Source organism: Hippopotamus amphibius, chromosome 17 (assembly GCF_030028045.1).
Source record: "Hippopotamus amphibius kiboko isolate mHipAmp2 chromosome 17, mHipAmp2.hap2, whole genome shotgun sequence".
Classification (NCBI taxonomy): Eukaryota; Metazoa; Chordata; class Mammalia; order Artiodactyla; family Hippopotamidae; genus Hippopotamus; species Hippopotamus amphibius.
This window is the reverse complement of record NC_080202.1, coordinates 53,527,374-53,547,041: the sequence shown is the minus strand read 5'-3', so window position 1 is coordinate 53,547,041 and position 19,668 is coordinate 53,527,374. Positions and strand designations below refer to the sequence as shown.

At 49.1% G+C, this 19,668-nt stretch overlaps 2 protein-coding genes across 3 annotated transcripts in view; one reads left to right on the top strand and one right to left on the bottom strand.

Annotated features, from left to right (window-relative positions):
- TBC1D16 (TBC1 domain family member 16) overlaps positions 1-10,884 on the bottom strand; it is an 83,280-nt gene extending 72,396 nt beyond the window's left edge. For both annotated transcript variants that reach the window (XM_057715737.1, XM_057715738.1), the window contains exon 1: positions 10,827-10,884. The gene's annotated coding sequence lies outside the window, so the exon portion shown is untranslated. The remainder of the gene's footprint in view (positions 1-10,826) is intronic.
- Positions 10,885-11,745: 861 nt separating this feature from the next.
- CCDC40 (coiled-coil domain containing 40) overlaps positions 11,746-19,668 on the top strand; it is a 46,167-nt gene continuing 38,244 nt past the window's right edge. The window contains exons 1-4 of the mRNA XM_057716086.1: positions 11,746-11,774; positions 13,078-13,141; positions 13,934-14,371; positions 18,933-19,065. Of these exons, the coding sequence (XP_057572069.1) occupies positions 11,746-11,774; positions 13,078-13,141; positions 13,934-14,371; positions 18,933-19,065 (664 nt within the window). The remainder of the gene's footprint in view (positions 11,775-13,077; positions 13,142-13,933; positions 14,372-18,932; positions 19,066-19,668) is intronic.

Genomic DNA, 19,668 nt, shown 5'->3' with positions numbered 1-19,668 from the left:
AAGGCCGCACATGTTAACTGTTCACTAGCTCATTAAAATGAGTGTTTGTGTTGTTTTCATCGCTATTTCCTGTTTTTATTGGTACTGTTACTTGATAAAAAAAAATAGGGACATCAATTATAGCTTAATAAAGCTGGGATGCTTGTCATGTAAAATCTTATGGGAAATTTAAAAAGAGGGGGTCCTTAGTAGTGACCCAGAGACCTGTGTGGCCTGGTCCGTGCTCTGGTCTGCACCCTCTCGACTTCTCCCACGCTGCACATGTGATGGACACATGTGGTTCTCACCGTACCAACATGCTCCAGGGAGAACCATTCTCATTACAGGCAGGCTTCAGCAAGAAGCAGGGAGGTGGGTCATTTTAACCTCTTTCCCCAGCAACCCCCCCCCCCCCCCCCCCCACTGCAGCACCATTGATACAGTTCAGTTTCAGAAACTTGCTGGCCTGCCCTTCACACCATCGATTACAGAAGGCCCTCTCTCCGTGGGGACTGGCAGCGCACCAGGGGGTACCGTAAACCGGGCTCTGCTCATTGGCAGCTGACATGGTGACTGTGCCCAGCCAGTCCTGCCCTCCTCAGGACTCAGCAGTTCCAGAGGCCCACCGGCCACAGCTTCCTCATTTGGGCCAAAGGAACGAGCCTAGAGCAAGCTCTCCAAACGCACCCTCCCTGCTGGCATCCCCACCCCCTGCAGTACTTTCCCCTGGAATCCCCCTTACTGCTTTATTTTGCTTCTGTTTAAAGAGATGGCTTGTTGCTATTTAGAACGCAAGGCCCATGTGTCCAGAATGCCTCACACCCAGTGGGTCCTGCCAGGGGCCCCTCACCTCCATCCAGGTGGGGAGTGACAATCACCTGTTGTCCACTTTACCACGCGGGACCACAGCCCCCCCAACATGGCCCCCAGCTCCCGAATCACAGCTCGTGTCCTGTGGCCGACCACTGTGGGGGAAGGCAGGCGACATGCGAGTCAGCAGAGGCTGGGTTCCTTGCTCAGTGTGAATTTCTAGTCAGCTCCCACAATCCGAGTTGGCAGTGTCCTAATTTGGCAGTTCTACCCAAGTCCTCCAGCTGGTGAAGATAAATCTGAGTTTACCCCCCACCCTGTCAGAAGAGAGGGAAGGAAAAGAATCCCAAAGAGCACAGTGGCTGCCGGGCCACCTCCCAGATGAGAATGGAGGCTCTCCCCGCCCAAAGCTCAGGGCAATGCCCTTGGGGTGTGACTGCCCCCAAATCATGCAGGGCCCATTAAGAATGCACGGCTCGACCAAAACAGCACTGGTGCCCAGAGACTCTAAGGCTATCTGATGCAGTGCTTTTCTAAACCAGGGGGCTTTAAGAAACTCAGAGGACAAATCCCTACCCAGCAGGTCTGGAGGAGGGAGGCACCCAGGTGACCCCATCCCCATTTCAGACAGGGAACCATTTACCCACTGTTCCCCTCCACGCCCAGAGGAAGGCGGAGAACAGAGCTCTGGCAGGAGGCACACCAGCCCCTCTGCTTCTCAGGCTGTGCTGTTATCAGCACAAATTAATGACACATCGGCGGCTGCCCAGGGCCATCCCCCACTGCCTCCCCTGGTTTGTCACCAGTTAGATGTTAAACAGGATTAAAGGGCGGGCGTTGGGTGGATCCAAGACTACAGACGGCCTCTCCCCGCCCGACAGCCCAGTGCCAATCTGTCACTGGGGTAATAAACGTGGCCTGTCATGAACTGGAAGCAGCAGGCCTGCAGAATGGCCTGCAGAGACACCCTGTGAGGAGGTCCCTGGGCTTCGGTGCCCACTGGTCTGACAACGAGACTTGCCTAATTGTGGGTTGGCCCAGGGCAGCTCTCTGGGTCCTCGCCTGTCCCTTGGGGGTGTCCCTAAGAACCCGGGACAGTGGGAAGGTTAATGGTTAATGGATGCGCCACAGAGGTGCAGAGCACAGCGTCCAGCTCTCCCAGGGTCCCTAGATCCATCCGACCAGAACCCTTTCTTGGGAAGCAGCAAAGGGCGACTTGTACTGTCATTTAAGTCGACCTCCTAGATTCCTGAGGTCCGGCCGTCCTGGCTCTTCACTGCCCATTGCCGGGACTGTTCCCTGTGTGCTGACTGCTGCCCCGCGAAAGCGGAAGCTGCATCTGGAGCAGAGCACAGGCCTGGGCTTCTGAAGGGCAGCAGCTTGGGCAGAGAGGAAGAAGGCCAGAGGCCAGGGGAGGGCCAGGAAGGCGGTTCAGTGGAGCAGGGTGAGGACGAGGATGGCCTGCCTCAAGCACCCACTCCCCTCACTTCCCTGACCAGCTGCAGCCCCCTGCGGAGCCCAAATAGCATCCCTCTCCCAGCCCCTCTGCTGCCTGGCTCTCGGGCTTCCATATTTTGCCTCAGAGGGGAAAGGTCTTGGCCTTAGGGCCCCAGGCCCCTCCTCCACCCAACCCCACCTTCACACCCCACCTGCAGGCTCCTGTGGGCACCCTCTACACACTTGGTCCCGTCTCCTGTCCCTGAGGCTATGTCCTAACTGGGAGCCCCCACCAGGTTCACCAGGCTGGAGGTGGGGCAGGGGGTGGGGCCAAGCAGAGACACAGGGGCAGCCTGGGTGCCCCTCCAGGGCACTCACGAGGTCCGTAGGGGGCATGTGACTGCTCCACATCAGGGTCCACATCATGGCCCACAGGAGGGGCAGCTGGAAAGTCTCTGGGGAGCACTACATAAGGGACAGGGCTCTGAAGGAGCTGGTGGAGGCGATCCTTAAAGGATGTCAGAGCTGGGGCTCAAGCCAAGGAACAGGATGATATCTAGGCACAGAGGAGGGCTGATGCCTCCAAGGGGGCACAGAAAACGGAGGGGAGACTGATAGGGAGCGAGGCAGAGCTAATCAAGGGCCTGACACCTGCACTGTGGGCTGGGATGACAGGGGCTGTTTGGAAGACTCCACTGGAAGGAGCAGGAGCAGGTGCACAGAGAAAGATCCCGGCAGGAGGAGTGGGTCTGGGGGAAGAGGAGGGAAGAGTCCTGGGGATGGTCAGGGATGATGGCCACACAAGAATAAGCATGCACTTAATGCTGTAGAACTGTGCACTTCAAAGTGGTCAATATTCAAAATATGCCACATGTGCCTTACCACAATGAAAAAATAATAATAGTGGAACCTGGAAGAGCCATACTTCCTGCCCATTTTCTGGCAAATCTAAAACTGCCCTGGGACTTGCTAGGTGGCACAGTGGTTAAGAATCCGCTTGCCAATGTAGGGGACACGGATTCGATCCCTGCTCCAGGAAGATCCCACATGCCGTGGAGCAACTAAGCCTGTGCACCACAACTATTGAGCTTGCGCTCTAAAGCCCATGAACCACAACTATTGAGCCCGTGTGCCGCAACTACTGAAGCCCACACACCTAGAGCTTGTGCTCTGCAACAAGAGAAGCCACCGCAGTGAGAAACCCGTGCATCGCAACGAAGAGTAGCCCTCACTCACCACAACTAGAGAAAGCTCGCATGCAGCAACAAAGACCCCCTGAAGCCAATAAATAAATAAATATTTTTAAAAATAAATAAATAAAACTGCCCTGAAAAATAAAATATATTAATTTTTTTAAAGATGTTTGGGACCAGGAAGCTTGCACCCAAAGAGGCCAGGTTGAGGTGGAATCATATGGATGGAGGCAAGGAAAAGGCCAGGGAGCTTGTGGCCACTGACAAAGGGAGCTCAGGTCACCGCACTGAGGGCAGGCTGCCAGCAGCAATGCCAGGGCCTGGAAAAGGCCAAGCAATCTAATGGGAAATCTTCCTAATGTCCTTGAATTCACAAGACACATGACCTTGCGTGGTTCTTGATCAGATGTCAGAGCAGTTTACACCTGTGACCTTAAGGACCCGGTGTCCTGCAGGGAACACCCTGGGAGACCAGAAAGCTGTGCTCCAGAAAGGCTGCCAGGTACAGAACCCAGAGAAGCTGAACACCCAAATCCCCTTCACGGGTCTGGGGTCTTTCTATGGGCTAGACTTAGTCTCCTTATTACCCGGATAGAGGTGGGGACCGGGCAACATCTAGCACAATTTTTAAATGCCATCAGCAGCGATCCTAAGACATTGCACAAAACCAGTGAAGCCTGTAGCCAGAAACAGCTCTCTGACTTTTTGCACACTAGTAAGACTTAGAGTTAATTGAAATAAAAATAGCAGCTCTAGATGCTCGAAGTACTTTGTACCAATATTATAAATCCTCTCCCCAAATCCTGAGATGAAGGTGGATAGAGAAACAGCTCTAGGTAGAATTGTGACAATGATAAAAAACCTCATTCTCCTCGAATGCGTTCACTTAATATCTTTACTTTAAAATGGTTATGTCCTCGTCAGTACTGTTGATTTTAGATTATAAGCTCCTGAGTCCAAGACATTTCTGAGGAGTCCCTTTTATGAAGGGCCTACCAGGATGCCATCTTCAGTAGAGTTTCAAATGCCATGTTTTTGTTGATGGAAAAGAGAGCGATGCCAACCTGGCAGTTGGCACAAGGAATACAGAGATGGAGTCAGGCCAAGATCTGGAATGTGCATTAGCTTGGGTGTGCAAAAAAAAAAAAAAAGGCAAAGATTTTAAAAGGTATCAAATAAAAATACAGTGCTGGCTTTTAACCATCTCTGATTGACACGATTACAAGTTGAACTTTGCACAGTTCTGAGCCGTCAGTGACCACCAGGTAGGACTACCACATTTTTGCAAGATACATTATTGTGTAATTTGAAAGGAAAGATCAACTTGGCCTCCCCTCAGAAAAAACACACACCCTCATAAAACAAAAGACTCTCTGCAGAAACTCTCCCAACTAGGGAGTCATTCTTTCCTATTAACCTGCAAGTCTTTAACAATTAGAACACCTTTGAGAACTATTCTTGGCCCTCTGTGGCTTGCAGGAGTAAGTTACACTGGTGATGAAGGTAGCTCAAGGTTGCTTCCAGGAGGAGAGGGGTTTTGAGGTGGTTGGAGAGTGTGGTGTGGAGGGGGGGGGTGGGGTGTGCCTGCAGAAGAAAGATGTCAGAAACTGCAGCAGCCCCAAGAGAATGGGGGTGGGGCTGGGAAGGGTCGCAGATTTCTTCTTTCCCAGCCCCGTTCAGAACCAGCCCTGCTGCTGGGTTGGAGCCAGAGAGCAGCAGCAGGCCTGCTGTTAACCACACATGTTCCCTCCTCCCTCCCCCTAGGAGCCACGTGGCCACTGATACTTGGCCCAGAGGCAGGGAGGTTTTTGTGACTCTGCGTGGCAGTGGTGGGGTGGGGCTCTCCTCTAGTTAATATTTACAGGGATGAAGTTAAGACATCTGTTACCCAAAATTCATTCCCCAAGATGTGGTGATTTATACCCAGGGAAAGAGTCCTCCTAGATACAGAGGCAGAGTCACCAAAAAGTCAGAAATGAGCAAAACACGGATGAAGAAATGACACGTGTCTCCCCTTCCGCTTCTTTCACAAAGCACTTCTACCCTGAGTATATCAGTTTCCCATGGCTGCTGTAACAAGTCACCACAAAAATAGGGACTTAAAACAACATGGTGTATTATCTTGCAGTTCCAGAGGCCAGAAGTCAGGCTGGGTCTCACTGGGCTACACTCAGGTGTCCGCAGGACTGTGTTCCTTCCTAAGGCTCCAGGGGACAATCCGTTTTCCTGCCTTTTCCAGCTTCTAGAATCTGCCCTCCTCCCTTGGCTTATGGCCCCTTCCTCCTCCTTCAAAGTCAGCAGTGCAGATGGAGTCTTTCTCATAGGGCATCACTCTGACACTGACTCTGGCCCCCTCTCCCACTTTTAAGGACCCTGTGATGAAGGGCCCCACTGGACAATCCAGGACAATTTCCCAACATCAGGGTGAGCCCACTGGCAACCTTAATCCCCTTTGCCATGTGACCCAATACAGTCACAAGTTCCCATAACTAGGAAGTGACATCTGTAGGGACTGTTCTTCTGCCGATCATACCACACCAAGGACACTGTTAAGAGCTGACTTCTAACTCTGGGGGGGGGGGGGGGCGGGGGGGGCTTCCTGTCTCCACTGGCCATCAAACCCCCATTCAGAGCAACTACCCTTTAAGCAATACAATAAGAACCCAGGACTAGACCCTGCAGTGGCCTCCATGTCCCGGAGGGAGCAGTAGGACGGGACAGAGGAAAGCTGCGCACAGACCAGTACCATAGCCTTGGTTCCTGTGCTGGTGTAAGAGGCTCCATCAATTCCCAAACGAGAAAACAAATAGAGCAAAGGCGCAAACGTCTCTTGAACCTTCCTAGAGAGACCAAAGGAACAGGGCAGCCTGGAGCCAGTAGGAGAGAGGCCTTGCCCAGACTCCTCCCATTCACTGTTCTGTGCCGTGTGCCTGCCTCAGGGCTGCCCTGGGTCAGCAGGACAGGCGTGGTCCTGGCAGCTCACGAGTTGGCAGTTCCCACACACCTGAGGGTCCCAGCCCATGCCCACCGTGACAGCTGTTTGCTGCAGCGAGGGGGAGGCAGGTAGGGAGTGCGGCCACTGAACCCTTAGGGGGACATGTCTTGGGGCAAAGCCCACAGGTGATTCTTCCCCTGGCCTTGTCACTGTCACACTGTTCAGAGGCAAAACGCCCTGAGCTCTGGTCACCTGCCATGTGGCCGGCAGAAACCGGTTCACCTGCTTTGCCCTCAAAGCCCAGTCGACACAGAGCAGGGACGAGGCGATGCCATCTTACACACGAGCCAGCCGCACGCAAACAAGGATCGTTTTCCTCCAATAGAACATCTGCTGCTAACACACCTCCCAGGAGGCCCCGGCTCCCTCTGCTTTCCCAGAACCAGGCACATGCACCATGGTCTTTTTGGGAACCCCCAGCTTTACGGTTCAATGAGTGATGTAAATCCTGCAGATCAGGAACCCGTTCTTTGGGGCACACAGTTTGGGGAAGTTGGGTCTCCATCACAGATAAGACATCTGTGAGCTGATATCACTCCTCCTCTTAGTTGTATTTAACTTCAAATAGTGGGCTTATTGCTAATGTATATTCGCTGCACACGCATCACATTCAGGATTCACATGGAAAAGACTGGCCCAAAGATAGGGCTGCTCTGGGTGGGGCCTCTGTGTAGAAGTGAGGACAACATAGTCAGCTTGAAGTTAAATTGAAGGAATGATGTTTACGGCATAAGCTCTAGAGCTGGAGACTTGGGCCAATTGCCATAAAGGAAAAATGACCTTCAAGAGGCCGTAACTGGAGAAGACAGTCAAAGAAATGAGGGCGCGGAAAGCTCTGGTGGCCTGCTTAGCTGTGACTTTCCTCTTCCAACTGTCCAGTTGTCACTTCGATTATCACCCATGCCCTGGAAAGTCCCAAAGCCTCTGCGTCTCCAGAGAAGGCCATCTGCTGCCTGTGCCCCTCCACAGCAAACACCCCAATATCACCCCCCCCAAAGAGCCAAGGAAAGGGGGCCTGCCAGAAGCAACAGACTTAAAGACGAGTCAGGATTTGAGGACAGAGGAAGGACTAAACTCAGAAGGCAAGGATAAGCGCAAACCCAGCCAGGAAACCAATGACCGACCCCAAGGTGGATGAGGTGCATCTGACTTCTATATTGTGCCTGTAAACTTTAACACACAGAGGTCCTCACTGTCTGTGGCAAAGGAGTACCTCATGTACCACAAAACAGAAATCAAACTGGGGGAAAATGTACTGACAGCACTCCTGGAATGCAAACCAACTGATCTTGCTCAGGGAAAGCATTTTAGCTACAATGCTTTGAAAAATGAAAGGGTGTCAAATGCCATCTGTTAAGTATGCCCTTTGCCCCGATTCCAACGCCAGAGAGTATAACAACCAATATATCAGACTGTTGAATTCAGGGTCACTCAGTGGGAAAACCAGCACATACACCAAAGTGTGCAAGCAGGCACGGACACAGGGTTCACCCATCTTATGGTGGCTTCTACAGGAGCCAATCCAGAGAGCATGGAAAAGATACTGCCACATCTCTGTATGTGGTCACGTGAGTCCATACAGATCCCTCATCTTGTACATCAACACTAAACACCAGGACAGACTCGCCACCCAAGGCTCAGGCAGAGAAGGGCGTGCCGTTCAGGTTAGATAATGAATTTGGGTTCTTTCTGTGCTTTCCTTGCGCTATCTGTATGACTGAAGCTACCACAGGCAGACATCAAACTTAGTTGTAAGTGACCTGATTTCTCTCCTCTCTGAGGATGCCTGTATCAGTTCAGAAGACTGAAGTAAAGGACATACTTCAGATCAGACATTATCAGATTTATTAGAGATGCAAGACCACGTGCCCAAAGGGTTCGTGGGTGGTCGGTAGCATCAAAACCACCAGCACCAAAGTGAATGGGAAAAGATTTCTTATATCATTTCCCCAATTTTTTTTTTTTTGGAGGGGAAAGTATGTACCTTCTTTTCTGTGCATTGGCCTCATCAACATTCCTCAATCTAATACAAATACAATAGAACAATGTACAATACAATGTACACCAATAAAACCAACCTCCACTGCTACAAACCCTTCATGTTTAAAGCCATCCTTCCCAACTGCACCATAGTATGAAACTAATTCACTAATCTGACAGGAGAGGACTCAGGTCTGTAAAAAAAAAAAAAATGGGGGACCCTCAGCCATGTGGGGGGGGACAGGTTAAAATCTCTACTCCAGATCTGTGTTGCCAGGCAACCTGGTTACCCTGGTCCCTGGATGGCCCACAGGGACCCAGCACCCCAAGAAGTTGCAAAGATAATGTAAATATACCTAAATGGAGAATTCCACTTCTGCTTATGATCAGCTTTCCATTTGATGGACCACATATACAAGGAACCAAAAAACAAAACCAAATGTTCTTACCAATCTAGTTAAATGTAAAAAATCCACATGATGGTCACTGATAACAATTAAAAATTTATAGTCACAAGCACTTCGAATGTGCCAGGTACTAGGTGTTTTAGATAACCATTGCAACAGAACTTTGTGGTAGGTGGTATTATCCCCATTTTATAGATGGAGAAATCAAGGCACAGAGGTATTAAGTCAGTAGTATGTACCAGGGTTGGTATTTGAACCCAGTAGTCTACGTTTGGAGGCCAGGTTTTTAACCAGTGCACTGAGCTAACCCAAAGCCCGAGGCAGGGAGAACAGCACAATTGCAGGCAGGGTTCTGCAAACCCAATGGCTGTTTAAGACTAAACTGAAGTGATATTAGCAGCTAGTGGTGACACGGATTAGTCCCCACTCTCTTGCATGTTTATGAATCACTTGGCAGAGTGAACTATGCTATTTTGTCTGCAAAAAGGGGGGCAGGGAGAGTGTGTGCATGTAAATGAGAGGAGCCAGTTACAAGAGGGGAGGCAGTGAGGTACAGTGGTTTTCTGGAGCTGGAGTATCCTGGGCCCAAGGCCTCTATTTCTGTCACTCCTGGATGCGTGAACTTGGGGAATTTACTTTGTCAGTGTTCCCACCTGTAAAACGGGGATAACCTCAGTCCTGCCTTTACAGGTTTGTTTAGTGGGTTAAGTGAATTCATGCATGATATCAGAAGCTATTTACACAACAATCATCATAGCTGGAGGATTAAAAAATTCCACAGATAAGAACTTTCCTTAGTCATATTCTGAGACTCTGCTCACCATAAACACTCCACAAGAGCCTTCCAATACCAGCAATGAATGGCCATGAACGAGCTTCACAGATACTACTAAACCGCATTCCTCACCTTAATAATTCTTTCTTTTCAAAAGTTTTCCTGGTTCTTAAATATGTTTAATGTTTGCTAATCAATTAAACATTAATGTTTCTCATGAGGAATATCTAAAACTAACACATATCAATCTGTGACAGATTTAGAATGGAATTCTCAAATCAGGGCCTTTGCAGCTGCCCTGTGATAATATGCTCCATCACATGGTCGTTTTTTGAGAATCACTTCCCTCTTCTTTCCAGATAGGGGAACTGGTGCCTGCAGGTGGTAAAGAAAGATCAGTGGGACCAGTCACAGGGGTTGGCCAGTGAGGCCAGCTTCTCCTATGAACTTGAGGAGGCAGTAAAACAAACTTCACGGTAAGGAAAGTGAACGTATTATGTCGTTTTCTATTTCTGAATAGAATCTGAACTAGATTGTGGCCAACAAATGACACCAACTTCCGAGTATGGGAATAACAGGATTTCAAGATTCACCGCTTCTGGCAGCGTTCCTTAGGTTATATTTAGCAATCTTAAATTGCCTTTTTTTTCTTTTTTCCTTTTTCTTTTCTTTCTTTATCTTTCTTTTCTTTTCTTTTTTTTTTTAAGGAAAAGAACAGGAGGAAGAGCCCGGGCCTAAAGGAAATGAGTTTCCTGCCATGTGGCTCTTAAACAGCCAGACCACCCACCCTAAGACCGGGAATGCTAAGCGCGCGCGCTGTGGGGGTGGAATGCACACTTTGGGGGGTTGTGTCGGCAAACGGCGGGCCCCTACAAGTTCTCTTTCGCGTGCTCTGACGATCCAGCCAGACAAAGACCGCAAGTTCTCCGGCCCAAAGCTCCAGACAGAGGCAGAGACCGAGTCTCCCCGAATAGGCCCGCTCCCGGCCGGGGCGCCCGCACCCGCCGCTGAGGGAGGGGGGGTCCCAGGGAGCTCCCCGCGTGATCCGGGGTGCTCCTGCCCGCCCCGCTCCTGCTCCAGCCCTGCACCTCTCCGGGCTGCGGCCAGACCCCGGCCCCTCCCGGGCCCCGCGGCTGCAGGCCCACGCGCCCCGCGCGCCCCCACCGCGTCCCGCCGAGGGGCGCTGCCCGGTGTCCCGCCGGCCCCACAGACCCCGCCCCAGCGGCCCCGGGCCGGCCCCCGATACCCACCCGGGTCCCGCACAGGGGGCCGGATTCGCGCCGGCTCCCAGAGCCGCCGCCGCTGCCACTGCCGCCGCCGCCAGTGAGGCGCGGTGGGGCGGGGACGCGCGGCGAGGCCCAGCCTCCGGCCCGCCCCCCGGCCCAACCCGGCCCCCGGCCCAATCAGGCCCGCCTCCCGCTCCTCTTCTCCCAACAGCGCCCCAACCGTGCTGCAGAACTGCCCCAGTCACCTTCCGCCCTCCGACCCAGGGCCCCGACCCGGCTGCCCCCATCCCATTCCGGGCCTCGTCGCCCGCCCGGGCCTCCGGCCCTGGGACTTTGCCCCAGAGGGAAGCCCTGAGCCCCCGGAGTGAAGGCAGGACCTTTGGTACGCTCCACGTGCGCGCTCGCCCTCTCTGTCCCACCCTCTACGTTTGTTTTTGTTTTGAGGTAGGAAGAGAACAGCACCCACCAGGAGGCTACGGGGCATCTTCTTCCCCCAAGAATTCTAAGCAGGAACCCTGGGAAGGGGGTGCTGAGCCCCCCGGGTCTGGAGCTGGACAGGCAGGCACTAGGCGGGAGTCTCGGCCCCCGAAGGTGCAGCCGGCTCCAGAGCCCCTCGCACCCCCACCTCCGCCTTCCACCCTCAGGGCGCTTAGCGGTCACAGGTCCCCGGCTCCCCGGGTGCTCTGCGCGATCCCCCGCGGCCCCGGAGTTGCCCGGCTGGACACACGTTGACACTGTTGTCGCTTTACAGAAATTTAGCCAGGCGGGGTAGAGCTCGGACTTAGAGATAGAGATGGAGAAAATGGGTATTTATCCTTTAATATATTTACATAGATGTTCTGTGTTTCTAGCGTACATAAATGGCACAAAGGCCGCCTGCCCAGCACGCCAGGCGCGTGGTCCTAGTCCGCCGGCTGTTGACGGCGTCGCATAGCAACGGGAGATGGCGGAGCCTGGCGGTCCGGCTGGCGGGTAAGCCGGCCTAGGGACCTCCGGTCTCGGAGCGGTCCCCACGCCTCTCCCTTTCCATAGCCCCCTATGCGCCCCTTCCCTTCCATTCCCCTTTACCCTCTCCTCAGAACCTGCAATCCCCACCCTCTGGGCCTTTCCTGCCCTCCCCGGACACCCCCACATTCCTGCCCGCCCTTCTCCCTTCTCACCTCGCGTCCCTTTGTCCTTTCCCGGACCCTCCCTTTTCCCCCTCGCTCCCGGCGCTCCACTCTGAAACCCTGGACTTGCTCGTCCCACAGTAACCATGGCAACCACTAAGCTTGGTAGCCCCTGCTGCAGGGCCCTGAGAGCAGGGGTTTCTGTACTGGCTATTGCCCCAGCAAGGTTCTGTGAGAGGGAGACGAGCCCAGCCCCCGCCTCCCTACTCCTCACCAGGGTTGGAGGTGGCAGGCGATGGGCTGGGGTCCCTATGGTCAGGCAGCTCCTCCGTGAAACCTTGAGCACACGGATAGACCGTAGTCAGGTAAAGATATGGCCATCAGGTCTCTGCTCTTTTATGCTTTTTTTAAAAGAAGAGAAACTATTTTAAAGAATTTAACCTTTTACATTAGACACTGCTGTATTTTTTTTTTAAGGTAGGTCTGCATGTACTGACATGGGAAGAAGTCCAGATTACAATAAATGAAAAGACTACATGCAAAACAGTGTATATACTGTGATCTTTAATTTGAGCCGGTGGGTGGCTTTAAATGCATAGAAAAATATTTGAAAGAAGATACCCTTAAATCTTTTACTATTACCGCTGGTTATCTTGAGGAGAGGAGAAGTCACAGGGGATTTTCATTGTTTGTGTCTCATATTTCTGTATTAGTTTGACTTTTGTAAGACATTTAGTTTTTTTCTAATTAGAAAAAAACCAACTTTAAGAATGTGACATTCTTGTACTATCTAAATCATGGAAAACTGAGAGTTTCTAGAGTATTTGTCATTTTTGTGCAGTTTTCTCTTATTTTGTATTTATTTTCCCCAGTTTTGTCACAGACTCAAGTATATTTAAGGTGACTTTTCTGGGGTAATCTACTTGTACTATTCCTTAAATGTTTCGATAATTGCATTTTTCATTCATTCTTGGAGTGACTCTTTTGTGCCACGTGACAGTCATGATCTAGTGCTGGTGTAGGTGACAAAGTCATGGCCATCAGCCTAGAGGGAAGGCAGATAATTAACGAGTAAATAACTAAATATACAGACATCAAGGAGGTGATAAATGCCAAGAAAAAGAAAGATGTTATTTGAAACTGTTAAATTGTTTCTCTGCCACCAGGTCTCACCTGGAACGCAAATTGTCTTCTGAAGGAGAAGAGGACCAGAACGTTGAAGGCAACAGGGTAAAGTTCCTTATGGGATGAATTATTCTGGGCTGTATTTACTAAGAATTAAAGAGAGTTCAGACATGCTCAAGAAAATTGTATGATGATCCTATGACCTTGCTGTAGAACAGTTGCAGAGAAACTCAGTTTCCTTCCACCCCATTCTGAAGTGTTGGTAGCTCATCAGGAATGCCTCAGATATCCTACACTTAGATTGCCCTGAGTTTTTTTGTTTGTTTATGTATTTATTTATTTATTTATTTTATTTATTGGCTGCGTTAGGTCTTCCTTGTTGTGCGGGCTTTCTCTAGTTGCGGGAGCAGGGGCTACTCTTCGTTGTGGTGCACAGGCTTCTCATTGCAGTGGCTTCTTTTGTTGTGGAGCATGGGCTCTAGGCACATGGGCTTCAGTAGTTGTGGCACGTGGGCTCAATAGTTGTGGCTCTCGGGCTCTGGAGTACAGGCTCAGTAGTTGTGGCGCACATGCTTAGTTGCTCCATGGCATGTGGGATCTTCCCAGAGCAGGGCTCAAACCTGTGTGCCCTGCATTGGCAGGTGGGTTCTTAACCACTGTGCTACCCGGGAAGTCCCCACCCTGAGTTTTTCAGAGCTCATTTCCTGTAATGAAGGATGCAAAATAATTACAAAAAACAGAGAGGAGATAAATTAAAGCATGAAACATAATCTCCTAGTGATGCTTAGAGTGTGTAGATGCAGTTTTCCCATCAGTATAATTACCCGATTAAGAATAAAATGTCACAAGATCCTTTATACTTTGTTTCCTGATTTTTTTCCTGCTACATGGCTACAGGTATCACCAATAGAAAAGAGTAGTGACCAGAGAAATGAGGAAGCTGAAGGTGCTACAGAGCATTCTGAAGGGGAAATCCAAAACGATGGGGAAATCACAGCCCAGGGGGAAAATGGAGATGATGAAAAAGTTGAAATCCAAGGGGAAATGGAAACAGAAGAGGAATTCGAATTTGAAGAGGAACTAGACTCTGATATGGAAGCCACGTCCCCTGAAGGGGAAGTCAGTTTTCCAGATCTGGTTTACTCAGACATCAGTCCTGGGAAGGTACCCGGAAATGAAGTTGGCTCCACACCCCCGCATGAAAGAGCAAGGAGAAAAACAGGTCTTGAAGACAGAGACGCCCCTGGCCCATCCAGATCCAGAGGAGTGGGGGTCATCTCCACAGAGCCCTCCCAGCAAGTATCAGGCTCATTTGAGCAAATGGACCAGGAATCCGTGAGTAGCCTGAGGTCTGTTTTACACAAGTGGTTTGTAACCTTATGTGAGGAACTCAGGGTATGCTATAAATAATTCACATTGTAATTCCTGTTAGAAATGTCTTAGCAAATGTAGGTCTCAGGATCCACCGTCAAATGCCAAGAGTTTCCAGACCCTCCTTTGGTGTTCCCAAACCCAAGTTGGGAACATTCCACATAAGGGCATCCGCGTGTCCAGTCTCTAGAGCAGCATGGTCCAGGAAAACTCTTTATAATGATGAGAATGCTCTTTATCTGAGCTGTCCAATGTGGTAGCTGTTAGTCATGTGTGACTATAGAGCACTTGAAATGCGGCCAAGGAGATGGAGGAACTGAATTTTTAATTTTTTGAAGATTCTAATTAATTTAAATTTGTATAACCAACTGTTACAAGTGGTTACCATACTGGACAGTACAATTCTGGGTTACATTCTTGTAATTTTCATTTTTTTAATTTTTAAACAAGCACAGACTTACAGAAAACTTGGAGTACCATAGAAGTTTTAAGAATGCTTTTTTTAGGCACTTGAGAGTAAGTTGCTGATCTGATGCCCCATTGCCTCCCAATGCTTCCCTGTATGTTTCCCACAACCGACCATGTTAACCAGCAAAATCAAGAAATGGTGCTGTATTACCAAATACTCCTCAGCCCTTCTTTACCAAATGTCCCAATAATATCTTTTATAGCAGAGCTCCAGTTCAGAATCACCTGTTGCCTTCAGCTGCCTTGTCTCTTCAGTCTCTTTAATCTGTCCTTGACCTTGATGACCTTGACACTTTTAAAGGTCACAGGCCAGGTATTTTGTAGAATGTCTCTCAGTTTGGCTTTGCCTGGTATTTCCAGGTTTGGCTTATGATCCCTTGGCAGGAATGTCACAGAAGGATGCTGTGTTCTCCTGGTGTCCTGTCAGGTGGTACATCATTTCAGCTTGTCCATTTGTAATGATGTTGGCCTGGATCACTTGATGAAAGAGTGTCAGCTTTGTCCACTGTAAAGATACCTTTCACTCCTAGGCATATAAGAAATGTTGTGTGAAGGTGTTTTGGGGGTTAAGATAGGAAACTGAATATTTATTTCAAATGAGAAACAAAAAACAGATTACACCATTGTTTTAGGACTTCTTACTTCTCTCAGCAATGTGTACTGCTGTCGCAGGTCTTTTGTCAGGTTTATCCCTACCTATTTTGCATATTTTTGATGCCATTATAAGTGGTTTTCAATTGTTTGTTGCTAATTTATAGAAATACAATTGATTTTTGTATATCAATCTTATATTCAGCAACATTGCTAATCACCCTTATTGGTTCTAGTAACTTTTTTTTGTAGAATCCATAGGGTTTCTCACAAAGATGATTGTGTCATCTGTGAAAAAAGGCAGTTTAACTTCTTTCTTTCCTATCTGGATGCCTTTTATTTCTTTTTCATGTCTGATTGTGCTGGCTAGAACCTCCAGTACAATGTCAAATAGAAGTGGTAAAAGTGGACATACTTGTCTTGTTCCAGATTTTAGGAGGAACATTTTCAGTATTCACAGCTGCATATGCCATAGCTATGGGTTTTCATAGATGCCTTTTGTCAGGTTGAAGAAGTTCCATCTATTCCTAGTTTGTGGATTTTTTTAATCATGAAAGGATGTTGGCTTTTGTCAAAAGTGTTTTCTGTGTCTTTTGGGAGGATTATGTTTTTTCTTTTTTGGCTTGTTAATTGGTGGTTACATTGATTGATTTTCAAATATTCAAACAACTGCATTCTGAAATAAACAGGAATACTCTGAAACTATGGTAACATCCATTCCTCATTAAACTCATTCTATTTATTTACGTAAATTTTCATATCTGTATGGACTCATGGTTTCCCACTTCACTCACTGGGTTATAATTCATTACTATCATTATTTATATTGAGGCTCAAATTGTCCCCAATTTGACCAGTGAGCCCATTCAAATTGGCCTTTATGTCTTTCTGACATGAGTACCATTCTTTTTTTTTTTTTTTTGAACCACCATCCTTTGAGCACTTTTTTGTTCTCTGGCACAGACTGCCCCAGCCTGAGAACGAGGCATTTCTCCAGGAGATTGGTTTCTTTTCATGGAACCACCGCCCCACAAACACACCATACACACACACACACACACACACACACACACACACAAGTAGCTCACATCAAAACGTCTCTAATTCGAATCCTCCTAGTTTTCTCCCTCTTTTTTAAAATAAATAAATTAATTAATTTATGGCTGCTTTGGGTCTTCGTTGCTACGCATGGGCTTTGTCTAGTTGCAGCGAGCAGGGGCTACTTTTCAGTAGTTGTGGCACGTAGGCTCGTAGGCTCAGTGGTTGCAGCTCGAGGGCTCTAGAGCACAGGCTCAGTAGTTGTGGCGCATAGGCTTAGTTGCTCCGCAGCATGTGGGATCTTTCCGGATCAGGGATTGAACCCATGTCCCCTGCATTGGCAGGCAGATTCTTAACCACCGCACCACTAGGGAAGTCCCATAGTTTTCTCTCCTTCTATATTTTAACTCCTTTCTCCAGCAGTGGGAAACCTGGTCCCTATCATCCTTAACATATTTATTAATTTGATCAATCCCCCAGATGTACTTCGCCACCGCACTGCATTTTCCCACCCCCATGTGGACACTCCTCACCCCACTCAGGCTCAGACACCCCCTCACTGGGCCACCCTGACTGTGGACACCCTGTTATCACCTTTTTGGGCCAACCCCACCCAGGCCAGCCCCCTAATGTTTGGGCTGTGACTCTCAACGCCAGGGCCCCTCCTCCCCAGGCCCAGGCCTGACACCTGTGCCATCACGTTCCCACCTCGGGAACAGCCTTTGGGACCCAATCTCCTCACCTTGTCCAGGCTTATCACCCCACACTAGGCCAACCCCACCTGTTGGCTTTAGGTTTGATTATTTTGGAAGGGAAGCAAGGGGCAGGGTGGGGCAGGAAGAAAGGCATTGCATTTCTCCATCATGGACTCTGGGCTGGACACTTCCATGCCCTTGACATGTGTTGTCTCTGTGAATCCTGACAACAGCCCTGTGAGGTGGGAATTATTATTATCCCTGTTGTTCAAGTAAGGAAACTAAGGGTCCCAGGGACTTCCTTGCCCAGAGGCATGGAGCTGTGATGGCAGACAGTCACTCTTGCTCTGAACCGTGAAGTGACAATCCCTTCCCACCCTATGAAAGCTGAAAGAGTTAATAACTTTAGAGAGTAACAGGATTCGATATTCAATGAACCCTAATTAAGCTTTATAATTACGAATGACAAATACATGATCAAAACCACTTTTAAGAATTTAACAACAATAAAACAGTGCCCTCCCTTCTAAGATAGCCAGGACTGGGAATTCTCAGGTGGTCCAGTGGTTAGGACTCCACGCTTTCACTGCCAAGGGCCTGGGTTCAATCCCGGGTTGGGGCACTAAGATCCCACAAGCCGTGCAGCACCGCTAAAAGATAAATAAATAAAATCCAGGAGTGTTGAAGTATAGGTCAGTTGTTGAGCTGTAAACCCAATTTCCATCCTCAAGTCTAGTTTCCAGAAAACTCACTGGGAAACAGTCTCCAAATCTGATCAACCAGAAGGGCAGAGCCAAACCCTAAGAGAGAACGCTATTTCCCTCCTCTCATCTCTGTCTTAAGAAGTAACTTAATTGTGGAGTAGGAGCTGCTGTGTCATCAGCGTGTTCTGATGCCCCATCGACTCTTCATTAGGAGAAGCCCTTTCTGGACACTCGGGAGGTAGGCTTTGGACTCTGGGCCCCCATTAATGTCATTGTGGTTCTGGATGCCGCAGAAATCATTTCTAGAAGGAGCATCAACTGAGGAAGTACAGTTAGAAAGAGCAGGAGCTGGGCGTTGAGACGGCCCTTGGCTGGCTGTGCAAGCTTAGGCAGGGGCTTCAGCTTCTGTGATCTGCTTCCCCTACAGATAACAGAAATGACTGGTATCCACCTTGCAGGGTATTGTGCAGGGTTATTGTCTGTTGTTACTGATAGTCACCAGTTCATCAGCAGCAGTAATTATTGTCAACAATAATCATTGCAAGAGTCCCCTTTAGAGCTAAAATGGATCCAGGTGCTTCTTTTGAGGGAAAACATTTTTATGTGAAAATGTCCCTAAAGTGAAACAGTTTGAAAGGAGAGAAGAAACAGCCCTCTTGGGAGACCCTGGCCGTGGCTCAGGCTCTCCAGCATCCTTTTATAAAGAGGATGCTCAGAGATATTGCTTACTATCCTTGGGGAGAGCAGCATTTGGAAGTAAAGAAACCCACACCTAGCACACTCCCGTGCATCAGCATTTACACTTTGCTACAGATCTAGACAGGCAGAAACCACTTCCAGATTCCTTGTGGGGGTGGGGGTAGGTGTTTTTTGTTTTGACCATTTGCAAAAGCCAATGTTATGTAAACAATTTTCTATTGTTTTAACAACTATGTTGAATTTTGAACACTGTAATGAATCAACTCCTTAATCCTGACTAAACCCTCATAAATTCAGGTTTGGTTGTTTTTGCTCTAAATACAATTCCAGGGAGCACTCCGGCAGAAGGTCTTTCCTCTCGGGGCTCGGCACCGCCTCGGACAGAGTCGGGGGAGCAGTGACACAACCCTGGACCTTGAGGAGCCACCTCCAGTTGCAGAGGGCCCCTCCACACAGGAGCCAGGTACTACGGGACAAGCCACTTCACATCCCCTTCTGTGTGAGGGCTGCCACTCATCTGCCACCTGTTACCTCATTTCCTGTTGGGCTGTGAGCCTAAAGATAAAAAATATCATTAACAGATATGGATAACGCGTGTGGAGCATTTGTTCTGTTTTATCTTGTTTAATCCTTATACTAACCTGGTGAGGTAGGAACTGTTTTCCATTTTACAGACCCTGAGAGTCATTAAGTAACCTCTCCGTTTAAGTGGCAGAACCAGGCCTGGACCGAGATCCAGTGACACCCCAGCCCACAGCCCTGGTCACACATCTCACTGCCTTCTGGTCTCACAGGGGAGCTCGCCCCTAAACATGTGTCTATTTGCTGAGTTTCTAAGGCTCTCCCAGCACACCCCTATCTTTCCATTTGGCTCTAATATCCCAGCGTTGAGTATGTGAGAAAGCAGATTAGGCTATTTTATATCCATATGGGGGTGCGTGGATGGTCCGGCTAACAAAGGCTCACGTCACTTACAAGCGACGTGCAGACAGCACACACCTAAACGAGTTAGAAACAAAACAGGATCTCTCCGGCTCAGGAAGGGAGAAAAGCTGAAACTAGAGCC